At 44.4% G+C, this 18,989-nt stretch overlaps 1 protein-coding gene across 3 annotated transcripts in view; it reads left to right on the top strand.

Annotated features, from left to right (window-relative positions):
• The window catches only part of LOC126284525 (putative fatty acyl-CoA reductase CG5065), a 327,562-nt gene that overhangs the window by 260,727 nt on the left and 47,846 nt on the right, over window positions 1-18,989 (top strand). For all 3 annotated transcript variants that reach the window (XM_049983518.1, XM_049983520.1, XM_049983519.1), the window contains 3 exons: window positions 2,439-2,584; window positions 7,392-7,501; window positions 17,102-17,294. In XM_049983518.1, coding sequence (XP_049839475.1) covers window positions 2,439-2,584; window positions 7,392-7,501; window positions 17,102-17,294 — 449 coding nt within the window. The remainder of the gene's footprint in view (window positions 1-2,438; window positions 2,585-7,391; window positions 7,502-17,101; window positions 17,295-18,989) is intronic.

Genomic DNA, 18,989 nt, shown 5'->3' with positions numbered 1-18,989 from the left:
TCATATTGTGATCAAAGACTGGAATAAATAATATTTGACAATATTGGATCACTGCTTGTATACGCGACCACGTCGCAGTTGATCTACCTAGGTCTTCTGTGAATTTTAGCAGCGTAAAATGAACAATTACATCGTTGTATTGCTTAAGCCTTCTGACTATGAAACCAGTAAGGGTTAAGTTTTGATCGCATTGTCAACGTTATTAGCTTTAGCGTAACGTTTACAAATATCGTTCTTTCTTTCATTGCCCTCACAGGCGCGTTTAAATCAATATTGTTAAGGAAATAGTCGACTATGATGGTAGCGTAATAGTCCAAGTGACAGAGACTAAATATGATGAGATTGGGAACAGCTGTTGTAGTCGGAAATTTTTGTGCAGTAGTAAGAAGGAGCGGCACGAACAGTACTAGAAATCCTGACTGGTGAGGCATGAGTGTAGGAGTGGACGTGCGCTTGAAGGTCACTTTTGTTCGTTTGTGTCGAATAACTTATCCCAGTATAAAATCTAACTAAATTGAATTTCCAACAAAAAGGTCCTGTCCATTTTTTTTCTATAGAGCTCATAATTTCCGAGTAGCGAACGAGACAACATGAAAATCTCGCCCCTGGTTTTTTGAGGCCAAATGTAACATTGTGAGTTACATAAAGCAACATCGCTAGGGGCAGCTGACTCACGCTATATACTATCACAAAATTTCTTGAGCAATAGATATTACTGTTTGACTTCAATACAAGAACGTTAGACAGTATCAGTAGTGATATTACAAGATACACTCCCTGGCCAAAAACAGTAATGTGCCACAGAGGGGAGGAGCAACCGAAATGAAACTTCGCCGTTTCAGAGGGCATGTGATATTATTTCAATAATTACAATAGCGAGTCAAATTACGAAGAACTTTGTGGTAGGAGTCCACTTATTGTTACGGCAGTGCGGCGGTGCACTCTCTCTGGTCTGCATGCACGCACTGATTCGGTTGGGGAGGGCGTCACAGAGCCAAGATCTGTGTATCCTTGATACTGGGAAAGAGTTGACGTCCCAGTTGGTCTTACACATATTCTATCAGGCACAGATCGGGGGATCTTCCTGGCCGCAGGAGTACCTCAGCATCACACAGACAATTCATAGACACACGTGCCATGTGTGGAGGGCATCGTCCTGCTGGTAATTGGAACCACAATACTGTCGCGTGAGAGGTACCCGTGATGTACAGTTGCACTATCACAGTTCCCTCAGTCACTTCCAGCCATGACCTGAAGTCGTACCCGATGACTCTCCGCACCATAACAGGAGTTAACTACACCATGACTCTCCAAGACGTTGGAAGAACGGGACCTTCCCCAGGGTCGCCAGTGTACTCGCCGACGATGGTTGTCCGGGACAGTGCTGAACCGCGATTCACTGGTGAATACAACGCGACGCCATTCGTCAGTATTCCATGTTTCCCTGTCACGGCGTCACTGCAAAAGCAGTCGTTTTTGTTATCAGCGTGTTGGCGCCCTTGCCTACGGAGGCAGGTGCCTGTCCATTGTTGCCGCTTCGCAGTGGCCGGAGGCCGTACAATCACCGTAGCGAAACACCGCACCGTTTCCAGGAGTGATGACGTGGAAGTGCCGGCGTTGTTGAGACGCGAGACGCACGTGATGTGGCAGGCGCTGGTGCACGTGGTGAGTCAAATTTACGAAGAACTTGGCGGTACGAGCTTACTTATCAGTGTGGGAGTTCACTCCCTCTGGTCTGCGTGTACGCACTGATTCGGTTGGGGAGGGTGTCACAAAGCCTTGACCTTTGTATCCTGGATAGTGGGATGGAGATGACGTCCATGCTGGTCTTACACATATTCTATCAGGGGCAGATGTGAGGATCTTTCTGGCCAGGGGAATACCTCAGCATCATAGAGACAATTCGTAGATGCACGTGCCATGTGTGGAGGGCATTGTCCTGCTGTTAAATGGCACCACAATACTGTCGCATGGGAGGTAACGCACGAGGACACAAAATGCCTGTGACGTACCTTTGTATCATCTGAATTCCGTCGGTCACTACCAGCCATTACCTGAAGCCGTACTAGATGACTTTCTGCACCATAACAGGAGTTAACTATGCGGTGGTTCTCCAAGACGTTGGAACCTTCCCCAGGGTCGCCAGCGTACTCGCCGACGATGGTTGTCCGGGACAGTGCTGAACCGCGATTCACTGGTGAATACAACGCGACGCCATTCGTCAGTATTCCATGCTTCCCAGTCACGGCGTCACTGCAAAGGCAGCCGTTTGTATTAACAACGCGTCGGCGCCCTCGCCTTCGGAGGCAGGTGCCTGTCCATTGTTGCAGCTTCGCAGTGGCCAGGCGCCGTACAATCACCACAGGGAAACGCCCCACCGTTTCCAGGAGTGATGACGTGGGAGCGCCGACGTTATTGAGACAGGCGTGATGTTGCAGGCGCTGGTGCACGTGTCGACTGCGTACTGCAACTGCGACCGCAGCGAGGTGTCGGAGATGGTGTACCCGCCGCCCGCAGACCCCGAGAAGATCGTCGAGTGCGTCGAGTGGATGGACGAGGACCTGCTGGACGCCATCACGCCCAAGTCAGTACCGCTGCGCTCCTCCCGCCTTACTTCGCTATAACTGCACTTGTCCATTGCACCATCAAAGCCACAGTGTTAAACAAGTTGCAGCCACTGTGTGGCGTCATCTTAAAAGCTTCCACTTGTTGATTACAGCGATGTATCCTGCATGGTCTTTCTCAGAAAAGCTCATGCTGCCTGGAACTAGTTACGAACGCCTGTGTTCCATATGGTGGGCTTATTTCAATAGTGGTACAAGTCCATTACCTCCACTTTTCTGCCTAAAATATTTCTGCAATTAATGATCCAAACAAACAGAAAGAAAGGTTCATATCTAGCAAGAAGCCATATGTTTGGATATTTATGGTGTCTCAACTGCAGATTTTTCAGCGCTCATTTAACTTTAGGACTCTGTATCTCACAATGAACAAAAATGGACTTGTACCACTATTGAAATAAGCCCTTCACATATTGTATCTGCGACGTTCGACTCTTTAATCGTATTACACCATCACACGCACAGCTATCCTGGCTGCGTACATACAAGCACGGTGATTTTTATTCAGTCTGTCTCCTCTATTGTCCTACCAACGTACACTGTCCATCATACCTCTCCTCGGTCTTAACGCTCCTGTCTCAACAACATGGCAGAAACACCAGTTCCACCAGAGCGAATTCCTTTCTGTCGCGCTCCATCACTCAGCTGCTTTCTCGGAGTTCTTTTCAGTAGCAGGAATCCGACTCTGGGATGAGCTCCCTCATTGCATTAGAGAACTGAGTAAGATATCCTACTTGAAAAGGTATGACATATCTTCTGAAGCAATAATAATATCATTGTCCTTGTACGCACTAGTTACCCCTTTACATCCTTCTTTCCATAAATATCTTCATTTCCCAATATTCTTAGCTTGTGCAGTCTACCTATATTTCCCTTCCTCTCAACTTGCTATGTCGTTTCTATACACATATAAATATTACTTCTATCTGCCACTATCTATTTTATATTATTACTGTTATTATTACTGTTAATGGCAGTAGCAGCAGCAGTAGTAGAAGTACTGCTCGTATTAGCTATATTAGTTCTTAATACTATTTATTTACATTGTCCCTACGTACCAGATGATCAAAATGTCAGTATAAATTTGAAAACTTAATAAACGACGGAATAATGTAGATAGAGAGGTAAAAATTGACACACATGCTTGGAATGACATGAGGTTTTATTAGGACCAAAAAAACACCCCATATTTATACAAGATAACATTCATTTACTTAAATTGCGCCACTGGAATCTATCAGCTTTACAATAAAGGGGGCACAGATTAAGGTAGAAAAATGACAACACATTAATACCTGATACAACAGGACAGAGCACAAATAAATCAGCCCCTCTTAACTCATTCAGCTTTTTGGTAAAAGGGGTGTGTATTAACTGACACAAATAACAACACACAGTAAATGGAGAATTCAAGAAGACTTAATATAAAAAAAGCCTCACCCCTGAACCAAAGGCAACACCTTACTTCCTACTATACATCAATACATGAGAGACAAAACCGACAGTAAAATCAAACCATATGTACATTCTGCTTCATGCAAAAGATAAGACCTGTAAGACATTAAATCCAGCAGCAAATACAAATAAAATCTTACTATACACACATTGACGAATTAGAATTTTTTCGACTGAATAAACTAGATCCACCAATGGCCTCATTGTGTTTAATAGGCGGCCTAAGGAGGCCAGCTGTGACTCAGTTGCATGCACTACTAGCCAACACTGATCACAGCACACACACTCTCCTCTGGCTGTCGTGACGGAAAACGAGCCACATTAACGGAGCCTTCAGTCCCAGCTGCACCGTGTTCCCTAGATCTGCGAAGCCAAGTACTGTTCGCTGCCCTACCCATCAACCAGGTGGGGGAGGGAGTTAGTGATTCCAGATATACCCTCCATCAGACACTGTTAGGTTACTTAAGCAGTATGGTGTAGTTGTGGATGTATCAATAATGAAGTACTGTTTGCAAAAAAGCTGAATAAATATTCAGAGAGATCTTGATCAATTTTGAAAGTGCTACAAAGACTGACAACTCGCTTTAAGCATTCACAAATGTAAAACTGCGCACTTCACAAAACGAAAAAAACATCATATTCTCTTGATTACAATATGAATAAGTCACAGTTGGAGCCGGTCAATTGACGCAAATATCTGTGTGTAACAACATGTTGGGATATGAATCGGAACGATCACATAGGCTCAGTCTTAGGTAAAGCAGGTGCCAGACGCCGGTTTATTGGTAGAAAACTTGGGCAATGCAAACAGTCTACAAAGGAAAATGCTTATAAAACTCTCGTGCAACCCGTCTTAGATTACTGCTTGAGTGTGTAATGCCCAGACGAAAGAAGTGAAGTGGTGTACGCTTGAAGACAGACGCAAACCATTCCGTGAGAGATTACTTCGTAACCTTCAAGAACCAACTTTAATTGAGGAATCTCTTAATATATCAGAACCCCTACACACCGCTCCCATAGAGATCGCGCAAACAGGATTAGGCTACTTAAAGAGCGCACATAGGTGGTTAAGCAATCATTCTCCCCGCGGTCCACACGTGAATGGAACGGGAAAACGCCTTAACAACTGGCGCAGAGGGAAGTACCCACAGCCATGCACTTACAGTGTTTTGCAGAGTGTGGATGTAGATTCAAATGTAGACGTAGACAGCCCAGTATTCTTTCAACAACCAAACAGAAGGCATGTGAGAGAGGGCGTATCAAACCTCCCGTAACAGTAGAAGTCGCCTTCTTGTACTGGGTGGTAGTACTTGTAGTGCAGTTACAATATGAGATCCAGTGGGGGCTGTAATTATCGTATGGCAGCGAAACGTGGTAGAAACGCTAATGCGTTAATGCAGAACCTATATATGCTGGAAAAAATTAGTTCCAATTTTTGACCACCAGGTGCAAATCTGGCGCTGTACACTGTTTGCATGATGGCAAGACTTTCACGCTGTCATTTGACAAGCCATGTAGTGATGAAATGCATGGCTATCGCAAGAGGCCGTGCACTGTGAACGCCAGCAGTTGCGGTGCTCCATTGAGAGAGTATCGCCGACTGAAAGGTCTGAGAAGAGGCCCAAATGTCATTATATGGTTTACAGAAGACGATAATGAAATTCAGCAACATTGGTGAGATCGGTGTGGCATTCCAGTGGATGTTATTGTCGACGTTGCTGTTACTGTAACTGTCCCTCGTAATGTTAGTGCTTGTGCAATGTCACTAGAGTTATCCATCCCACGGCCAACAGCAAAGAAAGCTTTGCAGTCTGTATTACACTGGTACCCGTACAAGATCCAGACGGTGTAACAACTGAGACATCATGATCTGCAGCAACGTTCTGAATTTGCTCTTCGGCTTCTGGCATGAATCGAAATTGATGACGTGTGGCCGGGCAGGAGTCTATGGAGTGACAGAGCCCACTAGAGGGGGCAGTGAATACACAGAATTGTCGAATACGGGGTACTGTTAACCGATGTATCGGGCACAAAGGTTCAAGTGGTTCAAATGGCTCTGAGCACTATGGGACTTAACATCTGTGGTCATCAGTCCCCTAGAACTTAGAACTACTTAAACCTAACTAATCTAAGGACGTCACACACATCCATGCCCGAGGCAGGATTCGAACCTGCGACCGTAGCGGTCACGCGGTTCCAGACTGAATCGCCTATAACCGCACGGCCACACCGGCCGGCTCGGGCACAAAGTACCATTGCGCTCACTGTGTGTGACTATGTGGTGTGGATTCACAATCACCTTCATTCTTGGTCAGTTCCTCAGAAGAGAATACACCCAGAGGGCCTGTCAGGTGAACCGTGGCATCTGCACGTTATCAAGACCTCGTAGAGCACTTGACTGCCACTTTCAAACGGCGCAAATGTGTGGAAACCACTGGAGAAATCATCATTATGCCTTTTGATTTGTTTGACCTTCTTTGTCCACGTCCCATTCACATTCAATTGCATATGGAAACATACGTATGTGGCTTTCTTTCATTCAGAGCGCCAGATTTTCACCTGGTGGCCAATAGTGGAATTAATTTACTTTCAAACTTGAATCGGTTCTGTATTAAAGCAGTAGCATATGTACCAGGTTTCGGTGCCATATGACAATTAAATCTCACAATGGACCTCTGTGCACATCTGCGCTTTAACTGTAGTCACCCAGCCGGCCGCTGTGACCGAGCGGTTCTAGGCACTTCAGTTCGGAACCACGCTGCTGCTACGGTCGCAGGTTCGAATCGAGCCTTGGGCAATGATGTGTGTGATGTCCTTAGGTTAGTTAGGTTTAAGTAGTTCTCAGTCTAGGGGGCTGATGACCTCAGATGTTAAGTCCCACAGTGCTTAGAGCAATTTGAACTATTTTTAGTCACCCGGTATTTAGCATCTCCTCCAGAGGAGACGACCTTAGGACCTCTGCCTTTGTCTTTCCTGTAACTTGTATCTGCCTCTGCCTCTCTCTATTATTATGGATGCGCCATGTAATCTTCTCTAAAATCGTATAACTTTTGGCTACCCATCGCTGTCGCCTATGCAACTGCCATATGATAACACTACACCCTTCGTAGACTGACTCAGTATAAATCGTTGCCTGCAGGCAATTTCATTGAATTTGGCTCCCTGTCGTACCTGACAGAAGCACCTCTCCCAGCCACCCACATCCCATTCGCTGTCGTGTGCACTTGGCTAATCTGTAAAAGACAGTTGCATTTCCTTCGCCATCACCAGTGTTTGGGAGACGTGTGGGCTAACGAAGCGTTGCCGTGTGTGCAGGATCATCGGCAACCGGCCCAACACGTACACCTTCACCAAGGCGCTGGCAGAGCACATGCTGGTCGAGCAGAGCGGCGGCCTGCCCGTCGCCATCGTCCGGCCCTCCATTGGTGAGTCATAACCTACGTCACAACATGGCCGCCAGACATCGAGCACAGCACTTCAGCCGTGGGCTTAAGTGTTACTCGAAATAGGACATCTTATTTGTTGACCTTTTCTGCTCTCTTTTAGAGACTTCACTTCTGTATTAGCAGTTTCACAAGTAATAAGGGAGTTACTTGATCTTCAGCGCCTGTAATAATGTCTTATGCCGATCATGCGTTTCGCTTTTAATTAAAGTATCGTGAGTGGTCACAACAACAATTGCGATTTTGCTTACAAATCGATTTAACTAGATAATAAACAGTACTCACGTTTAGAAATACTTTCACTGGTCCCACTTTTATTGCTTCTACTTCAGCTCCTGATTAGTAATTAATGAGGAGGTAGGCTACAGAAGAGAATTGGGGAGAAAAGAAATTTGTGCCACAACCTGACTGCAAGAAGGTATCGGCTGGTAGGACACATTCTGAGACATCAAGGGATCACCAGTTTAGTACTGGAGGGACGTATGGAGGAAGGGGGGGGGGGGCTTGGTAAAAATCCCTTAAGGAGACAAAGAGCTAGATACAGCAAGCAGATTGCACATGATAGAATAGCATGGAGCTACATCAAACCAGTCTTTGGACTGTAGACAACAACAACACTTTTTAGCACGCTGCAATCCTGACACACCAGATTTTCTGATTTTCATGTTATTGTCTATTCACATCGTTAACGTTCGCGTTTTTTCATCGCGCGGAATGCTACCGTCGTTTCTTTCACATTTTTAGCTGTGACATGTATCAAACTGCCCCCCTCTCCCTCTCTCTTTCTCACTGTGTGTGTGTGTGTGTGTGTGTGTGTGTGTGTGTGTGTGTATGTATGTATGTGTGTGTGTGTGTGTGTGTGTGTGTGTGTGTGTGTGTGTGTCTGTGTCTGTGTACATGCACACCAACCATGTAACATACACAGTCCAATCGCATTATTGTGACCACCAGCCATGTTCGATATACTTATATCCATATAAGTATATCGTTCTGGCAATACCGGCCATGACCTTCTTTTTCTGTGGGGATGCACACATATTACCCGAACTCTTACGGGACTTGGTAAGAATGTCTTCCACGAGTAATGGGTGTGTTGGGTAGGGACACTACGAATGTAGTTTGTGGACATATAAGGTGAGAATGTGGGTCTCGCAGGAGGCGTGCGCGAAATAGTCCCTGCAGTCGCACTATCCTCTGTGCCCTCGGTGGCTCAATGGATTAGCTGGCACGGTAGCTCAGCGTGTTCGGTCAGAGGGTTAGCTCCCCTCTGTAATACAAAAACTGAGTTAACCGATCAACAACGAGCTTAAACGGATGTCTTACCACGTCCGCCCCGAGCAGATGAAACGAACAAAAAAAAAGCGAACAAATAAGTTTAAAAAACGGATGGAGCGTCTGCCATGTAAGCAGGAGATCCCGGGTTCGAGTCCCGGTCGGGACACATATTTTCACCTGTCCCTGTTGATATACATCAACGCCCGTCAGCAGCTGAAGCTAAGTTCGACGTCAACATTCAATAACCACTCACAGACAGCAGGTGGCGGTAGTAACAGAGGAGGGTATGTGAAGCGTGTCAGAAGGAATACAGAAAACAGTCCATTCATTGTCGTAACGTGGAAACGGAGAGATTTATCTGGCGTCCAAAGCGGCATGCTCATTGGCTTTCGGGCCAAGGATGGAAGCATTTTCGATACGGCCAGGTTTGTAAACTGTTCACACACGCGCCGCGAAGAGAGTATACCGTGCGCGGCCAAATGACGCTGTCCTAAAACGGCGCCAAAGCAGTTGTGGTACACCACGGGCCATAGATGACAGAGGTGATGTGTAGGTGTGTACAGGCGAATAGACGTGCAACTAATAAGCGACTGACGCACAGACCAACCAAGGCGCTACCAACAGTGTCACCTCAATGACCGTTCAGCAAATGTTTCTGCGTACGGGTCTCCATGGCAGGCGCCTTGTTCATGCTTCCATGCTGACTGCTGTGCATCAGCGACGAAGGGCTGGAATTTGCACACCAATACCGCAACTGGATGTCTAGTGAGGGACGACCGGTGGCCTTTCCAGGGATAAATCACGTTTTGTGCTCCAGTGGACAGAGAGTCGTTGGCGTGTACGGCGTGCAGCGTCTAGAAGTGAACACCCTGCAACAATCGTTGGAAGGTTCCAGAACCGGAGGAATGTTTTTGTAGTATTTCCTCTGGAAGGGACACTGCATAAACACAAGTACGCATCCATCCTTGGGTACCATCTCCACCCCGTAGATGCAGTTTGTTTATCCTCGATACGATAACATCTTCCAACAGGACAACCCATCATGTCACATGGCTAACACTGTACGTGCGTGGTTCGAAGACCACCAGGATGACTTCACCATACTCCGCTCACCACCAAACTCCCCGACTTTAAACCCAGTCGAGAATCTGTGGGATCTCCTCGATCGGGCAGTTTGCGCCATGGATCCTCAACTGAGACACCTACAGCAGCTGGCCACGACTCCATTTCCCTATTGGTACCATGCAAACCTCATTGAATCTCTTCTTAAAGGTCTCGCAGCAGCCCACAATGCAGACTTTCGACACGTTTATTCACATAATGTGATTGGACAGCGTATATATAAGATGTCCCTCCTCAGTATCGCCAGACGCCCTTTCACTGGTGTTTCGGCAGGATTGCAATTACCTGCCGAAACACCAGAGAAAATGGGTCTGACGACTCTTAGCAAGAAGAGGGAGATAGTTAGATAGATAGATATAGATAGAGATAGAGATAGAGAGAGAGAGAGAGAGAGAGAGAGAGAGAGAGAGAGAGAGACTTCGATACACAACAGACGCTGCCACAGCTACAAAAATAAACAAAAGACAATCGCATTCTGTGGGGTAGAAAACAAAGAGAACGAGGTGAGTGTGGATAATTAATAGCATGAAAATAATAAAATATTATGTGTCAGTGCAGTAAGCTAAAAGATCGAATTCCTGCGTCTCGAAGAAATCATTAAAGTAATTCGTAGTCAAAAATCCTATCTAGTATATGTAATTTTAAACATGGGAGTCTTTTATGATCTTGTTTAATAGATTTGTAAACAAAACCACAACTGCTACCGTGATCGCCGAAAGTGTTTTAAATAAAAGCGAAACATGTGTGTTCCAAGTAAGACATTATTACTGTCCCAAATGACGGAGTAAATCTCATATTACTGGAAAACATCTTGTCCGTTACGTCAATGACCTTATTACTAACTTCCACCCTTTTATTTTTACAGGGCTTCAGTCCCAATTAATAACGTTGCAGGACTGCCGGTTTCGTCTCATTGTAGTCGTCATCAGATCTATTTATTTCAGCGTGTTGTCCATATCACTAATAAATAATCTGGCCGTCATCTTATGGCAAGCTAACCCTACAAATATGATTTTTGCATATCATATTAACTAACAGGTTCTATACCAAAACATGCTCTCTGCGTAACAGGCGTAGATAAACCACTGTAATAACCTATAGGCGCTTTCAGAAAAATTGCAGCATTCTGACGAATCGTTAATATATTTGAAAGTATTTATGGGTTATTACGGCGCTTTGACTACTGTATTGTTCATGGTTCGCTTGTTATTATTAAGCGAATATGTTTTTTTGTATTGCACCTCTTAGTTAATATGATATGCAACAACCGTATTTTCAGCATTATCTTGCCGTAAGGTAACGGAAAAACTATTTATCACGTGATGTGCACAACAGTCTAGAGACATTAAAAATAAATTTAAGAAGTTTTAACACCTTCCTTTGTGCAACCTCCCAAACTTATACATGATGGTACATTCGTTTCTTCTGTGCTGCTGGTTCTATCATAAGTGGAGTATTGCTACACACATTCGCTAGATTTTTAATGGTACGCTCACAGTACACTATAGCTTATAATGTTTGAATAATAGATTGCACTTTGTGCATTATAACAAAATTTGGCAAATGCTAATTTCTCAATATTTATCTTGAGCTGTATATTACATACACACTCATCTGTTGTATTCCTATCCTTATACTTTGTATGTATTACATGTTGTATTTTATTTTATATACTGATGTTTATCTCTGAAAAACTGGCACATTCAAAATACCCTTCCTGGCATTTTGCGTGTAACTCTGTAAAATTTGTTTTCTCATATGGCTGGAATACCAGTATACCGATTTTAACATATTTATGCATGAATTTCTGGATATTAAATTACGCATATGTTGTAATTTATTATTTTATTGAACAGATATATGTCCACTTGTTTTCATTACTGTTTTATGCATTCGCGACATCTTGCACTGATAATTTTCGCCAGTCACCTTGTACCACATGGATATCTGTTAGATAATAAAATGCGTTTGTAATAGATATGATAGAACATTATTTGTGATTTAAAACTACGTTGTATCAATCTGTTGTGTCAGTACTTCGGCATTTCAAAACATATAATTTTCATAAATGCTGTATAGTACTGTCATCTGGCGGTCTTCGTACCTACTACAGCGTGGTTCGATGTGTACAGTTTACACACAAATGCCATCAAGTAATGTAGACCAGATACTGTGTCTCCGTGTTTGACGAATTAATTTTCGTTTCACCTGAGAATGTTACAGACGTTTTCGTGAGTTCTACTTCCCTTCGTTTTTTACCACGTGCATTCTATGCATTTATCAAGGTTTTTTCACCGAGTGCTTGCTTCTTCTGTTTTTACGGAGAAGTGGTAGACATTAGAGCACCCGTCCTATAGCCCTGGTCTCTCTCCATGCGAGTATCACGCCTTCGGTGCCTTAAAAAATATCTTGAAGGGTCGACGATTCATGTCGGGCCGTGCAGCAAGCAGTTACGGCCTTCATCACGCAGAGGATGTGGTGTCTTACGAAACGGGTATTTTCAACCTCGTGCGTCGATGGGATAATTGGCTCAATGCTAACGGCGATTTTACATGATTGGCATACAGATTCGTTGATCGCCCTTGCGGTTAAAAGACGGGCTAATTCAGCCACAAATTCAGTAAAGAATCTGATAGCTATAGCATCGTCACATGTAGCTATGTTCAATTTAAACAATTTAAGCTGTTACTCAACGCCGCTAACACTTATATCTATTTCACTCATCTTTTCAGTGGTACAAGGATTAAATTGGGTCTTGTGTTTCCTTTTAAAAAGGAACATTTGAAAACGGTACGAAGAGCGTAGTCCTATTTCAGAGCACGCAAGATATGTGATTTTCGTCATTTTTTCAAGTAAAATTAAAGGTAGTGCTTAATCCGATTTTGTTATTTTATTCATTACACTTTTGTCTTTAAGAAATGTGACCACTGCACCAGGTGGAAGAATCCCGTGCAGCCGGAACGTAGGTCATCGGCGGCAACTGACGAAGCCCTCCTTTCGGACCTAATAAAATAATGTGGTATAAGTCATCTTTTAAAAAAAAATGTTTGTTATGAAAATATGTCATTTTCTTCGCCTACAAAATCGATACAAAAGGGTGCACCGAAAATAGCTTTTGAAGACATAGCAAACCGAAAATTCAATTTAGAATGTCGTCATCAAATGCGAATCAAAATCAAACGTACTGTCAGTTTGAAAAATATAATTTCGAAAAAACGCATTTAAAGTTGGGCTACATTTACATAGTTAAGTTGAACGTATCTGTAGTCAACTAGACCTGGACTATACAGTTATCCTTCCAGATCCAAAAGGAGGTCGTCCTCTTCTTCGCGGCCATGGTGTTCCTTCCGATCTCTTTGGCAGCTTTTGTCATGCGCTGCTCTGTTCGCTCTGGATGCTTTTGTGCACAAGTTGTAACAAGGACCGATCTGTAGTTCGAGGTCTTTGGTAATCTACATAATCCATCGGCCTTGCCACATCGGTAACACCGGTTCCCGCCCGATCATCGAGGTCAACCAACGTTGGTTGTGGCCAGTACTTAGGTGGTGATCGCGTCGGGTAAACGAGTGCCGGTGGTTTTAAAGGACATACAAGTCTCCAAAATGGCGTCCAATAGAAAGACTTGCACCAGGCCGTGATGCCAGACGACGTTTTATTTTATTTCCATAATGCCTGTAAGACAGTCGTTGAAATTACATGTGGCCACATCAGCCGTGGTGTCGACTGTTTTTTCTCCTGCTGTGAATGGTTTTCGGAGACGCTTTTTCACAAATCGCTTCATAGAGTGTGCGCAAAATGTGTAATGTCTTCGCTTACGTTGTTCCAAAACCCACATCATTTATTGGTCCTTAAAAATTAAATTATTTTATTGAAAAAGTATGAAAGTAGTAGATTAACATGGTAGATAATGAAATTTTTCATAATAAGCATGCGGCAAAACCCTCTCCTCTTTGTGCGCTGTCATTTTTCAAATTCTTAATGAAAATATAGGAAGAGTAATGTGAGTTTGAAGCCATTTTGACTATTTTTCGACCGTGACTGTCTCAAGAAACATGTAAATGTTTTTTTTTAAATTACCGCTACCAGTCACAAACTTTGTCAACTGTAGTGATGCTTATTCATTAGCGACATGTTTCGAGGGTTATACCTCATCTTCAGGCGAAAAGGCGTTACAAAAACAACTTTACAATAAAGTCATACTGATGTTCAGACTGAAGTCCAGCCTCCAAAGTGTCATGGGCTCTTACTAAGTTTTCTCCTCTTCCACAGGATGACTATAGCGTTTACGAAAATACTATATAACATCAGTATGACTTTATTGTAAAGTTGTTTTTGTAATGCCTTTTCGCCTGAAGATGAGGTATAACCCTCGAAACATTTCGCTAAATGAATAAGTAACACAATAGTTGACAAAGTTTGTGACTAGTAGCGGTAACTAAAAAAAAACCTTTACATAAGAGTATTGGTGGTTTTTCATTCTGTCTATATACCTGGCGCGCGAAATCGCAAATGAGCGTGCTACGTCAGATCAATTTCCTCGTGGCTGGTGGCAGATAGAGGTCTCCACGCAAATCTAAAACAAAGCTGAGTATGTTAAAAAAAATTTCATACACATTATGTAATACGCACTAAACGCTAAATCTTACCGCCTCCATTTTTTTCGAATTTCTCATTTTGTCTTACTTAAACGGAATCATGCCAGTAACTACGACCACTAACGAAATGACGGGTACGTCATCACGAAGCAGGTGTAAAAGCTATAAGCAACGCAAAAATTATCTTTCAACCAAATTGTTTCTGTAAAATCGTTTGACAATGATTGCAGAGCGCGCGCCGCCATTATGTCGTCGCCGACCACTCGAAAGCGGGCAAACAATGTCGGCCTCCCCTTCTGAACGAACGAATGAATGAACTCGCCCAGCGCTTTGGACGAAAAGTTGTCAGTGTGTATCAGCCACCGTATCCTGCACGTACTCGATAACGCGGTTTCTGCCGAACTTCGGATGAACTACAATAAAAAGTAGACATCACAGGGAATAGTTTAAGAGAAACAGGGTTATTTGGTAAGCCTGATAGCGTTACGGAGATGTTTAGCAAATTCAAGTGGCAGACTCTGCAAGAGAGGCGCTCTGCATCGCGGTGTAGCTTGCTCGCCAGGTTTCGAGAGGGTGCGTTTCTGGATGAGGTATCGAATATACAGGGTGTTACAAAAAGGTACGGCCAAACTTTCAGGAAACATTCCTCACACACAAAAAAAGAAAAGATGTTATGTGGACATGTGTCCGGAAACGCTTAATTTCCATGTTAGAGCTCATTTTAGTTTCGTCAGTGTGTACTGTACTTCCTCGATTCACCGCCAGTTTGGCCAATTGAAGGAAGGTAAGGTTGACTTCAGTGCTTGTGTTGGCATGCGACTCATTGCTCTACAGTACTAGTATCAAGCACATCAGTACGTAGCATCAACAGGTTAGTGTTCATCACGAATGTGGTTTTGCAGTCAGTGCAATGTTTACAAATGCGGAGTTGGCAGATGGCTCTGAGCACTATGGCACTTAACATCTGAGGTCATCAGTCCCCTAGAACTTAGAACTACTTAAACCTAACTATCCTAAGGACATCACACACATCCATACCCGAGGCAGGATTCGAACCTGCGACCGTAGCGGTCACACGGTTCCAGACTGAAACGCCTAGTACCGCACGGCCACACCGGCCGGCCAGTTGGCAGTTGCCCATTTGATGTATGGATTAGCACGGGGCAATAGGCTTGGCGCGGTACGTTTGTATCGAGACAGATTTCCAGAACGAAGGTGTCCCGACAGGAAGACGTTCGAAGCAATTCATCGGCGTCTTAGGGAGCACGGAACATTCCAGCCTATGACTCGCGACTGGGGAGGACCTAGAACGACGAGGACACCTGCAATAGACGCAATTCTTCGTGCAGTTGACGATAACCCTAATGTCAGCGCCAGAGAAGTTGCTGCTGTACAAGGTAACGTTGACCACGTCACTGTATGGAGAGTGCTACGGGAGAACCAGTTGTTTCCGTACCGTGTACAGCGTGTGCAGGTACTATCAGCACCTGATTGGCCTCCACGGGCACACTTCTGCGAAAGGTTCATCCAACAATGTATCAATGCTCATTTCAGTGCAAATGTTCTCTTTACGGATGAGGCTTCATTCCAACTGATCAACTTGTAAATTTTCACAATCAACATCCGCACGCAATTGTGCAACACGTCATCAACACAGATATTCTGTGAACGTTTGGGCAGGCACTGTTGGTGATGTCTTGATTGTGCCCCATGTTCTTCCACCTACGCTCAATGGAGCACGTTATCATGATTTCATACTCTACCTGTGCTGCTAGAACATGTGCCTTTACAAGTACGACACAACATGTGGTTCATGGACTCCTGCACATTTCAGTCGAAGTGTTCGTACGCTTCTCAACAACAGATTCGGTGACCGATGGATTGGTAGAGGCGGGCCAATTCCATGGCTCCACGCTTTCCTGACCTAACCCTCTTGACTTTCATTTATTGGGGCATTTGAAAGCTCTTGTCTACGCAACCACGGTACCAAATGTAGAGACTCTTCGTGCTCGTATTGTGGACGGCTGTGATACAATACGCCATTCTCCAGGGCTGCATCAGCGCCTCAGGGATTCCATGCGACGGAGGGTGGATGCATGTATCCTCGCTAACGGAGGACATTTTGAACATTTCCTGTAACAAAGTGTTTGAAGTCACGCTGGTACGTTCTGTTGCTATGTGTTTCCATTCCATGATTAATGTGATTTAAAAAGAGAAGTAATAAAATGAGCTCTAACATGGAAAGTAAGCGTTTCCGGACACATGTCAACATAAAATATTTTCTTTCTTTGTGTGTGAGGAATGTTTCCTGAAAGTTTGGCCGTACCTTTTTGTAACACCCTGTATTGCTTCCCCCTGAGAGATTCGAGCGCGCACAGAGGCTTTCCGGCAGTCGTGCTTCCCGCGAACCACACGCGACTGGAACAGGAAAGGGAGGTAATGACAGTGGCACGTAAAGTGCCCTCCGCCACACACCGCTGGGTGGCTTGAGGAGTATAAATGTCGATGTAGAACAAAATCATCTCTTCGATATTTTCAGAGAGGGCTACTCAAGGCTATCGCTGAGGTGTGTCGGTGCTTGTGTGCGCAGTGACGGCGGCCTGGAAGGAGCCGATCCCCGGCTGGGTGGACAACCTGAACGGGCCGACGGGCCTGCTGGCGGGCGCGGGCAAGGGCGTGCTGCGCACCATCCTGTGCCACCGAGACATGGTGGCCGACTTGGTGCCCGTCGACGTCGCCATCAACCTGCTCATCGCCGTCGCCTGGTACACCGCCACGCAGAGGTAATGCACGCCCGCCGGCCGGCCTTGTGAGGGTACTGGTGTGTAGTATCTGTAGGTGGTTGTTCTTTGGAGGGCGACAATGCCCAGTGGAGAAGAGTCGCAAGCAGAGACAGTTGTTCAGAGGCTGTGGAAGGTGTAGGCTGTGTGAGACAAAGGCGGTTGCGTAGCGAAGGATTTATATCTATGTTTAATAGTAGTGTCACACAGTTTGAATAATAGTGAGTTTATGTTAGTGCAGTATGATAAGGAAATAAATTAAATTTTACCGGTTCTTAATGCGCCTCCATCAGTTAGTACCACACCATTGCATTTAACAATGAACGAAGTCTCGATATACTTGGTCAACTACAACAAGACGATTGTAACATAATAATCATTAATTAACCCATATAATCTCCAAGGAGACGGGAGCTTATAGCCTCAACTCCTGGCACTGTAGTGGCTTTCATAAGAAACTAAAACTAAACCCCGCCCGAACAGACCGTGAAGCCCAACGGAGCTGGCCCGCCGCAATGTCATCCTCAGCCCACAGCTGTCACTGGGTGATATGGAGGGGCACGTGGCCAGCACGTCGCTCTCCCGGCCGTATGTCAGTTTACGAGACCGGAGCCGCTACTTCTCGGTCAAGTGGCTCCTCAGTTTGCCTCACAAGGTCTGAGTGCACCCGGCTTGCCAACAGCGCTCGGCAGACCGGACGGTCACCCATCCAAGTGCTAACCAACCCGACAGCGCTTAACTTCGGTGATCTGACGGGTACAGGCTTACCTCAAATCAGCAACGCCATCCTTTTAGGGGTTAGCCTCTTCGACCTGATCCGGCCTCAATCCACTTTTGTCTTGGTCTTTCTGGTTATCTTCAGGCGATAGGTCTGTAATATTTACTTTCTTCCTTCGTTCTCAAATCAGACAGAATGTAAATAATATCGAATATTCATTAGAAAGTCCCAGAATGTGTTAACAACGCTAATATGAAAAAAAATTTGCATGTGACAGGATGCGAACCCACATCGTCTCTATTGAGGGCTTATATCGCCGATGCATTATTAAACGACATTTAATTATAGTGGTGACGTGTCTCTGATATATTTTCATTGCCTTATAACGGCATGCTGCAAATTATAAAACAAACATGTTTCATTTCGTTAAAGTCAGTACCGCCATTAGACTGTTTTTTTATTTGCAGTGTTATATTGACACGGTCATGATTTCGGCTTTAAGTTGCCATTATCAAGTGTTTTAATATTATACAGTGCCTAAGATGGTATACTGTCGTATTTAAGATATATATAAATACGACAGTATATATAAATACGACAGTATGCCATCTTAGGCACTGTATAACATTAAAACACTTGATAATAGCAACTTAAAGCCAAAATCATGTTCGTGTAAATATAACACTAATGGCGGTACTGACTTTAAAGAAATATATTAAGACTGTGGCCACATTATAAAAAGATTATTAAACATGTTTCATGTTTAATTTTTAAATTATTGACGTTCACAACTCAGTCCTGAGAGAGCACAAGGCATTAATCGTCGATAAATCATTATGTTACATTTTTACATTCAAGAGCCAAACAAACTGGAACATGTACCTAACGTCGTGTAGGGGCCCAGAGAGCACGCGGAAGTTCCGAATCCAAGTAGCGAGTATGCCTAAGTCCGCAGCTCGTGGTCGTGCGGTAGCGTTCTC

This window comes from Schistocerca gregaria, chromosome 8 (genome assembly GCF_023897955.1).
Source record: "Schistocerca gregaria isolate iqSchGreg1 chromosome 8, iqSchGreg1.2, whole genome shotgun sequence".
Classification (NCBI taxonomy): Eukaryota; Metazoa; Arthropoda; class Insecta; order Orthoptera; family Acrididae; genus Schistocerca; species Schistocerca gregaria.
Note: the sequence above shows the minus strand (reverse complement) of the source record. Positions and strands in the feature narration are given on the sequence as shown.